This window comes from Myripristis murdjan, chromosome 18 (assembly GCF_902150065.1).
Source record: "Myripristis murdjan chromosome 18, fMyrMur1.1, whole genome shotgun sequence".
In the NCBI taxonomy this organism is placed as follows: Eukaryota; Metazoa; Chordata; class Actinopteri; order Holocentriformes; family Holocentridae; genus Myripristis; species Myripristis murdjan.
The window spans coordinates 18976075-18988410 of record NC_043997.1 but is presented as its reverse complement, the minus strand read 5'-3'; the positions used below and the strand labels follow the sequence as shown (position 1 = coordinate 18988410).

At 43.4% G+C, this 12336-nt stretch overlaps 1 protein-coding gene across 3 annotated transcripts in view; it reads right to left on the bottom strand.

Moving 5' to 3' along the window:
* Nucleotides 1–6174: 6174 nt before the first annotated feature.
* LOC115376500 (nuclear factor 1 B-type) overlaps nucleotides 6175–12336 on the bottom strand; it is a 69388-nt gene continuing 63226 nt past the window's right edge. Inside the window, exons 11-12 of one of the 3 annotated variants that reach the window (XM_030076118.1) lie at nucleotides 11126–11214; nucleotides 6175–6629 (exon numbers count right to left, since the gene is read on the bottom strand). In XM_030076118.1, coding sequence (XP_029931978.1) covers nucleotides 6497–6629; nucleotides 11126–11214 — 222 coding nt within the window. In that variant the 3' untranslated portion in view covers nucleotides 6175–6496. The remainder of the gene's footprint in view (nucleotides 6630–11125; nucleotides 11215–12336) is intronic. The other 2 variants (XM_030076119.1, XM_030076120.1) reach the window with 2 other exon arrangements.

Genomic DNA, 12336 nt, shown 5'->3' with positions numbered 1-12336 from the left:
GCACCAAATGTAACCAGCTTGAAGGCGTCGCCTACTGCTTGGCGTTTCTAAAATCAATAATAGAAGAAGGGATATCAAGGCCTTCGCTATACAGTTCACAATGGACACCTGTGGCTCCTAAACTGTAAATGAAAAGATAAAAAAAAAACAAAAACAAAAACAAAAAACAAAACAAAACAAAAAGATTTCCAAAAAGTCCTCTAAAACGTACATTCAGATACATACATAGACCTTTGCACACACTTGCAGTGTAACTACGATCACTACTGGAGACTGTTTACATATTGTTTTGTTGGTGTTGTTGTTGTTGTTCTTTTTTTTTTTTTTCTTTTTTTTTTTTTAGATTCATAAAGTAAATGTGTGCGCAGAGGGAAGTAAAAGTGCCACAAGACCCAAAAGAAATCAACCCTGCAGAGAAACTGGTGACTCATCTTCTTTTTTAACAAAAAAAAAAGACATTATTTCATCCTTTCACTGCGCTTGAATGTAATGTAGCACTGACCCCTCCCACCCCCAACCCCGAAAATAAATGAACAAACAAACAAACAAACAAACAAATAAACAAAAAGAATACACATTTCCTCTCACAATTGAGCAAGCTTGATGTGGGCATTGTGTGCTGACATTATTTCAAAAAAAAAAAAAAATTGCTCTTGACAGAAATAAAAAGCATCAAAGAATGAAAAAAAGAGCAGATATCCAGATGGGTTTGCCACATTCTGTCCTGTATGACGCTGCTGCTTCCTCACCACATATTTATTATGAAAGTAAGTCTATCACATTTTCATCACTATATACAACGGACACTTGGATAGCTTGAACAGGCACTGCATTGCTATCGGTTTTTGTCTTCTTTTGGTGAATGTTACATCCTGTAAAAATGCTGGTTTTCATGTTTACAACAACCTGATGCCAAGTGACTAGCAGCTAGCCAACGTATGGAAGGTGTGTATTGCTCATGTAAAAATGGAGATGAAGTGCTTGAAAGCGCTTTAATGCTTCATTTGTCTGTCTGTGTTGCCCTCTCAGTCCCTACAGAATGCTTGACATTCAATAAAACAAAAAAAAAAAAAAAAAAGAAAAAGAAAAAAAAAAAAGATCACAGATATTGCATGAGCGCCACAGGTCCTCCTTGCATAAAACTGCGCTGCACTCGGGGAACGCGACCGTCGACGCGATAATACTCCTCTCTGAGGGTCGTGCGAGTCAAAAATCCGTCTTTAAATAAGGCCCTTGAAGCGTCTGATGGGGTGCAACACTGATTAAAATGTTTGAAGGCGTAAAGAGAAGAGCGTTTTGAGAGTGCAGAGCTTGGAGGGGCTGCATTCACACCCTGCTTTAGCTATCATAATGCAAAACCATTAACCCGACGGCACCAGATACACTTAGCCTACCTATTATCAGCCGGAAGCTATAGTCTCCTGTGGGGTGAAGCACCTGCAATGTTAATGTTTCTGTTTGTAGTGTGAAGCGTCGGGTTCCATTAAAGTGAATCTACAGTACATCAGGCATAGGAAGGGGCGCGGAAAGTGCAAAATGAGTTATGCCTCGACACCTTTATTTAGCCTTGTAAGGTACAAGCTTGGAATTTTTTTTAATTTTTTTTTTTTTTTAAAGAGCGTCCTCTAAGTGTGAAAACTCGAAGACGGCTCAGTGTTGGCCGACCTGATTCGTGACACTGTAAGACGTGTAGCACCAAATTCCTTGCATTATTCCTACCGAAAAGAGCAAAAACAAACAAAAAAACAACAAAAAAAGAGAAAACAATTCTGATGGACTGAGCGAGGACTTTTTTTTTTTTTTTTTTTCCGTCACTGCAGATATTACCCTGGTGCTCGCTAAGGTCAGGCTCCGTCTCGGGCCCCTCGACTGGTGTCGTGACATCACACGGCCTCCCATGCAGCTGCTACAGGAACACAATCACACCACGGTCTCGGCGGACAACAATTCACTCCCATTTCCAAATAAAACGAGATAAATCACATCACACTCTCTATGGCCACGCTAATGAAAGAACAACAATTGAAATATTCATGACGCGTTTCCCAAATGGAAATTTATAAGTGCTAATGACAAAATAAAAAGCCTTCATTGTTGTTGTTGTTGTTTTTTTTTAATATCTATGGATCTGTATAGAATATTTCCCCCTTTTTGAGTTTACATACAGGAATATAACAGCTGACGAAATACTTTAGATTCTACTATTCGAGGAAACCTGGATAGTTATTACTCAAATCCGGCCTCCAAAAACAAATAACCTAACTCCCTCCTACACACAATTTATTTATTTATTTTTTTCCTAAAATGGAATTGACTCATTTTTCCCCAGAATTGAAGATTTACAAAGGGCTTTAGAGGAGAACTCTCGAAAAAAGTTTACAGTGTACAAACTCCTGTCCTACGGCAGGCTTTTCGATAGAAAGACCCTCATCTTCTCTCATTGTGTAGTGTCAGAGTCACACTATCATACATCCAGCTTGCAACACACACACACACACACACACACACATGCACGCACAGACACACACACACCCAAGCTGCCAAAGCAGAGTTTAACCCCACAGACTACTGCTATCGACGCAATCATGATATTTACCTTTATATACAGTCTCCTATTCAAATAAACACCAACAGCACAATGACCCTGACACATTTTTATCGCACTCACACACTCACGCACACTCACGCACACACACGCACACACACACACACACACACACCTGGGGACAATGCACTTCAGTGGGGTTTCCAATGGCCAAAGGCTGCAAAGCACTTATAGTTTATCTAAAAAAAAAAAAAAAAAAAAAAAAAAAAAAGTAGAAGACAAAAAAAAAAGACATAAAAAAGACAGAACAGTGCACATAGAACGGGGTGACTTTTTCATTTTGTTTTTGTTTTTTCTGCATAAGAAATCTGGGTGAAGACGGAGAGATTGAGCTTGACTTGAGATTTCTTTTTTCAAAAATGTTTTTTTTTTTTTTTCTTTTTTCCTTTTTTCCTTTCCACGTGTTTGTCCTCTGCCGGAGCGCTCCGAGCCAACGTTCACCATCCTTTCACGATTGTTGGGAAAAGAGTGCAAAAGGTGTCAAGACAGCATCCGGGACGCTGCTCTCCGCTTGTGTACGAAAAGACTTTTTTTTTTCCTCTCTCCTCTAAGTAAGAAATGGGAAGATAATGATTGATATAAATAATGCCCTGTAATACGCCTGAGAGATTTAGTTTGAAACACCATACGAGGGGGGAGAAGACGATTGCCTATGTGCTATTTAAGTGCTATGATTTTTGCCCTGGTGGGGTCTATTTTTAGCTCTACTGGGCCACTAGACACTGAGGAAGGAATAGCTAGAAAACACCGCTCTTCTCTAGTTAGCCGACCACTCGCCTGCTGGGGGAGCGACATCTCAGGACTCGACAGAGGTGCATATCATGTATATACATTTATACAAATCTACTACTTATAAAATACTCTCTAAAGGCTTGCTTGAGCCTGTCGCAAACTGATTTCGACAGGGCTCACTAGCATTCGTCGGTGTGTGATTGTTGCGCAGGTCACAGGCCACTTCAACTTGATGTGTTTTAAGGCATCTACTTGGGAATTGCATTCAGTGACTGTCTAGAATAGTTCGGCGCAGTGTTCGATAAGCGTCAAAGCAACGGAACGTGTTTTTCGGGTGGATCGGAGCAAAGCGCGGACGGGGGGGGGGGGTTGGCGGGCGAATCCCCCGCACGCGATGCCCGACTTCGGTTGCTGCCCCAAGATCTACGACATGAAGGGATTTCTTCTACGCAAAATGATTTTATTAAAATGATTGTCACACTCAAGTCAAGCCGTCTCTCCTGTGAAAATGAGTTCCTTCAAGGTCACACGCTAGCACCCCAGGTGGGAAGTGGAAAGTGAGTCTTTTTTGTCACAGTAGACCAATCAGTGACTTTGCAGCCGTAGAAAGACCAAGGGTGCATCTTTTTACAGACACGCTGTAAGTACTTATAGAAAAATACCACCCCCTCCCCTAACTCCCGAATTCAAAATACACTGGAACACCTCTTGCCATCATTCGGTAGGCCTATACTATAAAAAAAAAAAAAAAAAAAAAAAAAAAAAATACGAAGAAGGAAAAAAAAAAGACCTTGTCATACACTGCATAGAAAGCAGTCCCCACTTTGGTCGATAAAAAAGGAAAACACCCACAACAACAACAACATCATCAACAACAACAACGACAAACAACAATATCAACAAAATAAATGCATTACAATATTGTCTATCTCCAAACTAGCCTCTAATAATTGACGCATCTATAAGCACTACCTACATAGGCAAAACTTGGTATTGCATAATTTTCATAAATCTGAATTCCACCCTCCACAATAGTAACTGGAAGATGAACAAAATGAGCATTGAAAATAATGAAAACAAACGCAAGATGAAAGGTTATTAGAAAAACCACCAAAATACTGAAAAAAAAGAAAAAAACAAAACAAAACAAACAAAAGAAATAATGCTGGTTGATTACAAACTTTAAAACGGCGACTATACACAGCCTTGATATGCAATGTAACTGTGAGATAGAGTAGTACATGAAGTTAAAAATCAACAATTTCATTCAGAGTACAAAACAATTCTTATCATAAAAATGTTAATTTTTTTTCTATAATGATAATAAATGCAGCAAAAACAAGTGTAGTGATGTCTCTATATTCAAAGGCAAGGCACGTAATGTGGACTATATGTCATCGTGCAAATTAAGAGTATTGGAGAGATTTTCTTCGTATAAATATGTCTGGACTGGAGAGGCAATGGCTGTGAACATGCCGTGCACAATTCTAGATTTCAGGGACTGCCACCACCTGGATTCATAATTTCAGTTTTCAACCCCTTCCACTGCGGAGTTAACCTTGCACAAACTGTAGCTTTACACATAAGCCTATTGTAAATGTCCATGATTTAACACTAGCATTCCATATTTTTATTTTTTTTTGTAAACACAAGCTTTAGAAGCTGATGGCCAAATGCATTTGCTCTTGATCTTATCGTTAACACTTAAAAATTAAATGCCATTTTTGCACACTACGTGTGTCTCATTTCTTTACTTATGATCTCTTATTTTTCCCACAATAAATAAAAAAAGCTCCCCATAAGGATGAGTAGGGCTCAATAGAAGTGCTGGTTTTTGCTCAGCGCTGCACAGGTAGCTTAGTGCTTGCCTTCAACCGCCTTTCACACTTGATGTTTTTCCCGTACAAGGAGACGCATGTGACTGAAATTAAATTCAAATGTTTTCTTAAACATTTTACGTTTACTCATAAAAACATTTAATATTTATCCCCCTTCCTTTAGAGTCTTAGGGCTGACAGACTGATAGCTTCCCTTCAAAAATTAAATTGCACTTGCCTCTTGCGAGATTTTCTTTTTTTTTTTTCTGTCTTTTAAATCCTTTTCTAAAGGAGATGCAAATTCTTTAGAGGGGTCCAATCTCAAGTCTAACATATAGTGTTTTTTGAAAACCGCATCAAGAGTTCTTAACTCCTTACTGTAAGTGTTTACATTAATCTTGAAGTAAGTAGCAGTAAAGAATAAACAAGTCAACACATTTCTGAACAAAGAGTCGTATCACAGTAAACTGAAATCAAACGGAAGAAGAAACACTCTGAATTCACAATTTTGTTCCTATGGTGTACACAGTGAATCGTTTGACGTGGGATAGCCTCTTTTCAAGAGGGATTATACAGGTCTGAGTTGGAGAGCTTAGAGTCTCAGAGCCATCCACCAGGCAGCCGTTGTTGGTGCGCAGACCCCTTCACTTGTCTGTGTGCGTGTGTGTGCGTGCGTGTGTGTGTGTGTGAGCGTGTACGTGTGTGTGAGTGTGTGTGAGAGAATCAAGTTTTTACATCTTCCCCCTCGACGTGGAGAATAGTAAGAATCATCATCGCTGCTAACAGACTAGAGTGTCATGCAATAAAACATTAAGGCATCTATACATCACAGTATATTTGAATGGATTGAGAAGTTCTGCAAACACAACAACTGACTGGTGGGTGGTGGATCGGGGAGGGGCGTGGGGGGGGGGGGGGGAGGAGGGCGGGGCGGGGCGGGCGGTGACAGCAGACCTGAAGGCTTTTGTTCTTCTGAACCGACCCTCGTCTTCGCGGCCAGTGTCCGTCGTGGCGGGCGGGCTGGGTGGATGGGCGCTTATTAGGGGTGGGGTTTTGGTGAGGGGGGGCGGGAGGACGGGGAAGGTAGGTGTGTGTTTGTGTGTGTGTGTGTGTGTGTGTGTGTGGTGTTTGTGGTGGTGGTGGTGGGGGGGAGTTGTTACGGGAAAGGACGAAGGCGGGGAGGGGAGGACGAAGCGGCGAGTGCGCAGCTCCTCGTGCTGCTTTGCTGGTTTCATCCATGGCTGCGGACACTTCCGGTGCTACCTCTGAAACGACCCCCCCGACCCCCGCCCCCCCGCCCCCCCCCCATACCCCTCGGCGGGGTCATCCGGCCTCTCTGCGTTCAGTTCCCTGTCTCGGCGTGGACGAGGGGCTCACCAATGATGTTTATGCTGTAGTTCTGGTGGACATTTGTTGGCAGAATCGGAGTCCCGTTCGACACTTGGAATGGAACTAAGCTCGCCCAGGTACCAGGACTGTGGAGGAGGCAGAGGGAGGGGGGAGGCGGGGGGGGGGGGGGGGGGGGACAAGGAGATGGAGAGAGAAAGACAGAGTGATGAGTCAAATGCCATCAACTTGCCTAAGCAGCAGTGAAAATCTGTTTTTTTTTTTTATTTTTTTGTTGTTGCTGAATTCCCCTGACTACCGCTCTGCTAACGCCCGACAGGTCTTGTTACTTCTCCTTTTTTTTTTTTTTAACTCTCAGGGAAACATGAGAGGAGAGACGAGGGGTAAACAAAAAGACGACGACAGCTCTGACTTGTTAATCTAAGTTGTACGTGTGTGTGTGTGTGTGTGTGTGTGTGGGGGGAGACGCGGGGACACGGGCGCATAAACCTCGGCTGCCAGTTCACTCGATCCCCAGCGAAGGACATCACATGACGCCGCGCCACGCAGGCCACCTTCCCACACGGAGGCGTCGAAGGCAGAGCGCGATTGGCGGAGAGGGGCTGAGGTGGGTGGGGACGGGTGGAGGGGTGGAGGGGTGTCAAACACAAAGCTGTCCCATCCCTATTCATCTCACGCTAATGGCAAAACAACACAGTGATTGTTCCTGGGGAGCAACGGTGCTAACTGAAAACGCGAGCGGGAACAAACGGCGTGTTGTTCCCGAGGGGTGCCGCGCTACGTACGTGTCAGATAATTAGCCCCACCCCCCCTCGCCCTCCAGGCCCCCACAGGCCCCCACAGCGTGCACTCATACCCCGACCTCCCCCACCAAGCGTGCAAATACCTGTGTGGCACGACTGCTACCCAGTGCACCGACGGCAAACTTTCATGACGTGTTAAAGTGTGGCGGCCTGCGGGGGGGGAGGGGGGGGGAGCTCGGAGAGATGAAGGGACAGAGAGCGAGAGAGAGAGAGAGAGAGAGAGAGAGAGAGGAAAGGTGGAAAGAGTAAGGTCAGGGCAGGGAAAAGTTTACAAGAACAAGTGTGGGGGGCGAAGAGAAAGAGAGCGAGAAGGATGAGAAGAAGGAGAGCCGTTTTCAAGGGAGACACACACAAAAAAAAAAAAAAAAAAAAAAAAAAAAGACAAGGCTAACTCTGTAGAGGTGGAACACTGGCTTGATTCTTTGTGAAGCGTTCCTATTAAAACAGGACTGTCTGTGTTCATGAAAAGCCACTGATCATCCAGTCTGCATTTTATACAAATCGCTAGTCACTCGCGGCCGGGCCCTTTTACTTAAAACAATGGAGGCGCAAATTCAATTCACCTCGTGGCTTAAAAGGACCAGACTCCTTTGCAAATAAGAGTGAGAGACAAAGAGAAAACAGAAAGAGAGAGAATATCCGCACAAGGGAGACGCGGGGAAAATTAATTCAACGTTAACAACAAACATAACGGGAGTTTAGATGGCGGGGTGAACACAAAAAAAAAAAAAATCAAGGCTAATCTTCTCTGGCAGTTTTTTCCCGTCCAAGCCGTCCTCATGCACTCCTCTCTCTCTTTCTCTCTCTCTCTTCTTCACCTCGTTCTCTCTCTCTCTCTGTCTCTCTTTGCGTTCTTCCCTCCCTCCTTCTCTCGCTCACGCCCTGCCAAAAATCATCGGACAGGAAACGAGGGATTAAGTTTTTCCTACCTTGCTGAACAAAGAGCGCACTGAGCGGCCAAGCACCGCAGCTCCATCTTTCCCCGTTGCTCTCTTCCTCTTCCTCCCTCTTTTTTTTTTTTTTTTTTTTTTTTTTTCAAGAATTTCTCTCAGGTAGTGACTTACATTAGAGCGAGGACAGACCACACAGCTACAGAAGTCTGTACGGAGGACTCTGAAGGCAGCGAAGTAGCAAATCAATCGCTGGCGATCCATATCTATGGCCTATGACTTAAAGCTGCAATATAAAGAAGATTTCTAAGTGAAAATACACCTGTCTTGTCGGCCAAAACCCCATCTAGGCCTGGGCAATACATCCATATTAAATCAATATTGTGATATGAGCCTAAATATCGCCTGGGATTTGGGGTGATAGGGTGTAAGTGTCTTTTCCTGGTTTTAAAAGCTGCATTTCAGTAAAGGGATGCACATTTCTTAGCTGTTTCCCTGGATCTCTGTCTTACGAAACCATATTGCCGCATTATCGATACCCAAGATACTGTGATATTTGATTTTGTCCATATTGCCCGGACCGATTCCCATCCTCACTCACTCAGAGACAGTAGATCTGTCCACCTTAAAGGTTTTCTGGGTATTGAAGTTTCTATTTTCAAAGCAGTTGCCTCGTGCTGCCATTTGGAGCCGCCAACAGGCAAAGTTGCCCGGCGCAACTTTAAAATGGCTCCTGTTTTGTTTTTTTTTTCCTCTCCCCGATACAAGTCGCCGCTTTATTTTTCTACACTTCCTGCGGTGCCCAGTGGCTTTGGTCGGGCCTGAAAGCGTGACCTCCACCGCAGCATTTCCTTAAGTAACCTTCACTGCGGCCTCCCCCCTGCCCCGTCCAGCTCCCAAACCTCACTAATTCTGCTCCCTGCAAGCACAGCCCCGGCATACACCGTGCTTCGTTTAAGGATTAGCTCCCCAAATTAGATTATCTAATGGCATCTTAATGGATTGCTGACCCATTTCCTGCACAATGGCAACATGCAAGTCTGGCAGCGTTTTAATTTGGGGCTAGTACTGCAGAGGAGCAGGCAAGACGCTTGGCATAGCCGAGCGCTCGGTTAAAGGGCAAGGAAGATAAAAGAGAAATCCGACTGATTCCATCTACGTATTGAATGGTTTTGCGTGAATAATCCATAAGTCAGAGAGGGGGGAAAAAAAATAATGGAATTACCGAGCCATCCTTGTAGTAAAGTAATAAATAAATTCATTTGGGATCTGTTCTATCTGTGCTCATTACTGTAGACTCACGTGGAGGAAAGAGGAGGAGCCGCTGGTGTCTGAGTGGAATAAGAGACCTCGTGCTGCTGCAGGGGACATTTTTCTCTGCTACCTCCACTGGCCTATTAGGAGGCCTACTGAAGGGGCTCTGCTGTGCGTGTGTGTGTGTGTGTGTGAGCAAAAAGTCTGTAACTTCACCGGGTGCAAAATGAGCTGTACACACATGTACGCACACACGCACACAGACACACACACATACAAACAAGCGCACACACTTCCAGGGAAAAGGGAAAAGGGAGACGTAACAGGAAAGGTTTAGCTCGGCTTGCTCGCTCTGCCCTGGTGATATGGTTCACTTTTTTCCCCCCAGAGAGAAAGACAGAGAGACAGACAGCTACAGTATGGGGCGAGGGAGTTATTTGGGGGGGGGGGTTGTACCTTTAAGTCAGAGAGAGTGAAGCATGAATTCAGCAGAAAGCTTCATTTGTGGACAAAGGGAACAGGAAAAGGTAATTATACGGCTTAAAGTTTGACCTGAAATGACTTGTGTGTGTGTTTTTTGACATCATTAACTTGACTTGTTTTGATAAACAGTTATAAACCTCGCATTATGAAATCCTAATAGCACGAAAACCGATGTTTTTGTTGGGTGTGAAACCACCGTAAGTAAGAGGAAAGCTATGTTTTGGGAACAGTTTCGTGAAATCATTTTGCAACATTTTCCATCTTTCACTGAGGTACAATGAAGCAACCGTCACAAATGTGAAAGGAAGGCAAGTCTAACATGTTGGACTGCTATTTCCAAACAGCTATTGCTCTTATTGAGGGAAACTGCTGCTTATTATGGCTACTGCTATTATCATGGTTTATTTCAATGTCATTTGTTTCCCCAAAACTACTAAAACACCAAAAGCTGCTCTCTAATGCCCTGCCCTTAAACACCCACACAAGAATGTGAGTAAAATCTAAACACAGTAGGAATTAATTTGTACTCATAAATTTGGGAGAAATGGTTAGCTGAAAAAAAAAAAGAAAAGGAAAAGTGTGTCACAGGACAGAGATGAACAAATACTTAAATGTCCTCAGCCGATCCAAACTCAGCAAAAAGAAGAAGCTAAAAATAGACATTACTGGGAGAGGTGGAAAAGAATGGAGGAAAGAGAAGAAAAAGAGAACGATAGAGACATGAGACAATTTGTGATACTCCATAGATGGAAGAGCCACCACTCCCAAAATGTTGTTTTTTTTTTTTTTTTCCCTTGGACATGCATGACCTCGTCCAATGTGCATAACGTCTGCGACCGCATGTCCCAGTGCTGTAATAACAGTCATAGCTACAATGGAGATAAATTACATTTATGTGCAGAAAAAAAAAGACAAAAACATGATCTCTTTTCTGAACAGTGAGATTATTCCAGAATGTGGAAACATTATAAATATAATCGCTTGAGTCTTCACATTCAGTCTATACAATCCAACACCATCCTAAAAAAAAAAAATACATAATTTCAGGGTTGGGAGGATGAATCTAATGCTATACACATGTTATGCATTTGTGCACTGATTGTGTGTGTGTGTGTCCCTGTGTTTTCTGTGTGGTGTGAGAGAGAGGGAAAGAGAAAGAGGAGGAGAGATGACTTGAAAGAATGAAAAGGTTACCTTTGCCAAGCAATCCCCAAAGTGTCGTCAGTGGCACTGGGGCCATAATGCCTGCCGTTTTGAGTCACGCTCCAGTCACACTTCCTCAGCTGTCAATTGAAACCTAGCAGTCAGATCACTGGGCCAACACAACGTCCACTTTCAGAACAACACTACAACTCAAAAACTGTAAAAAAAAAAAAATGCATGCAAAACAGCCTAGAGCACCACTAGCAGAAACAAAGACAATGATTCCACTTGGCCTAGCCGTAACTGATCAATGTGAAAATATTCAGATGAATCACTATATTCATTATTTGGTGGAAGAAGAAGCAGAGGAAGAAGAAGGAGAAAAGGAACATTTAAATCAAATCTATGGATTAAACAGACACAAACAAAAAAAACATGCACAAGTAGTGGTAGCAGCTAACCTGGAAGTAAAAAAAAAACGGAGTTAGTTACAAAATGTGAGTGGTGTCATATTGGCGGTCATTCATCTGTGAGTGGCTGGGGCTTTTCAGCTGGTTAGCCAATGGGCCCATGCAATCCGCTTTGGGTACATGCATCCTGTCAGTATTTATTGTTTGACTGTGAGTGCTCTTTCCGATTCGATGCGGCGTACGCATGCCCCGAAGCATGCTACGTTTTTTCATTAGCTAACTGTTTTTATTGATTAGGGGTCAAAATTAGTTAGACGGCACACACCAGTAAAACGCACGCACGCACGCACGCACTCACACACGCACCCATACCCACGCTCACGCAAACCCCTTTATTTTCCCTCTGAAGACATGTCGACCCAACATACAAATTACAAATTACTGCAACAAAAAGCCACACACAAACTGTGTCTCTTTTGCATGCATTATGCGAGCGCACGTGTCGGCAATCCAGCTGAGAGGTATCTCTGCCAATACCAACCTAACCTTGCCCTGTGGTCAACACATTCATTTAGTAATGCATCGGGATAAAACTGCACGGTTAGCACTCTGCGCGCAGTGGCAGACGTTTTGCAAAGGCTCTTAAGAGGGATTTAATCAGATATATACGCATACGCTGAATATTCAAAGCCATTTACGGCGGTCAAGAAACACGGTCTTTTCCTTTTCCTATGAGCACCTGGACGGACACATCAGCCACTGACGGCGGATTTCAACTCGATGCCGGATGTTTGGTGCTTGATTTTTGTGGGATACGCCTAAGGTGGTGGCAAAAAATAAAACAAAACCAAA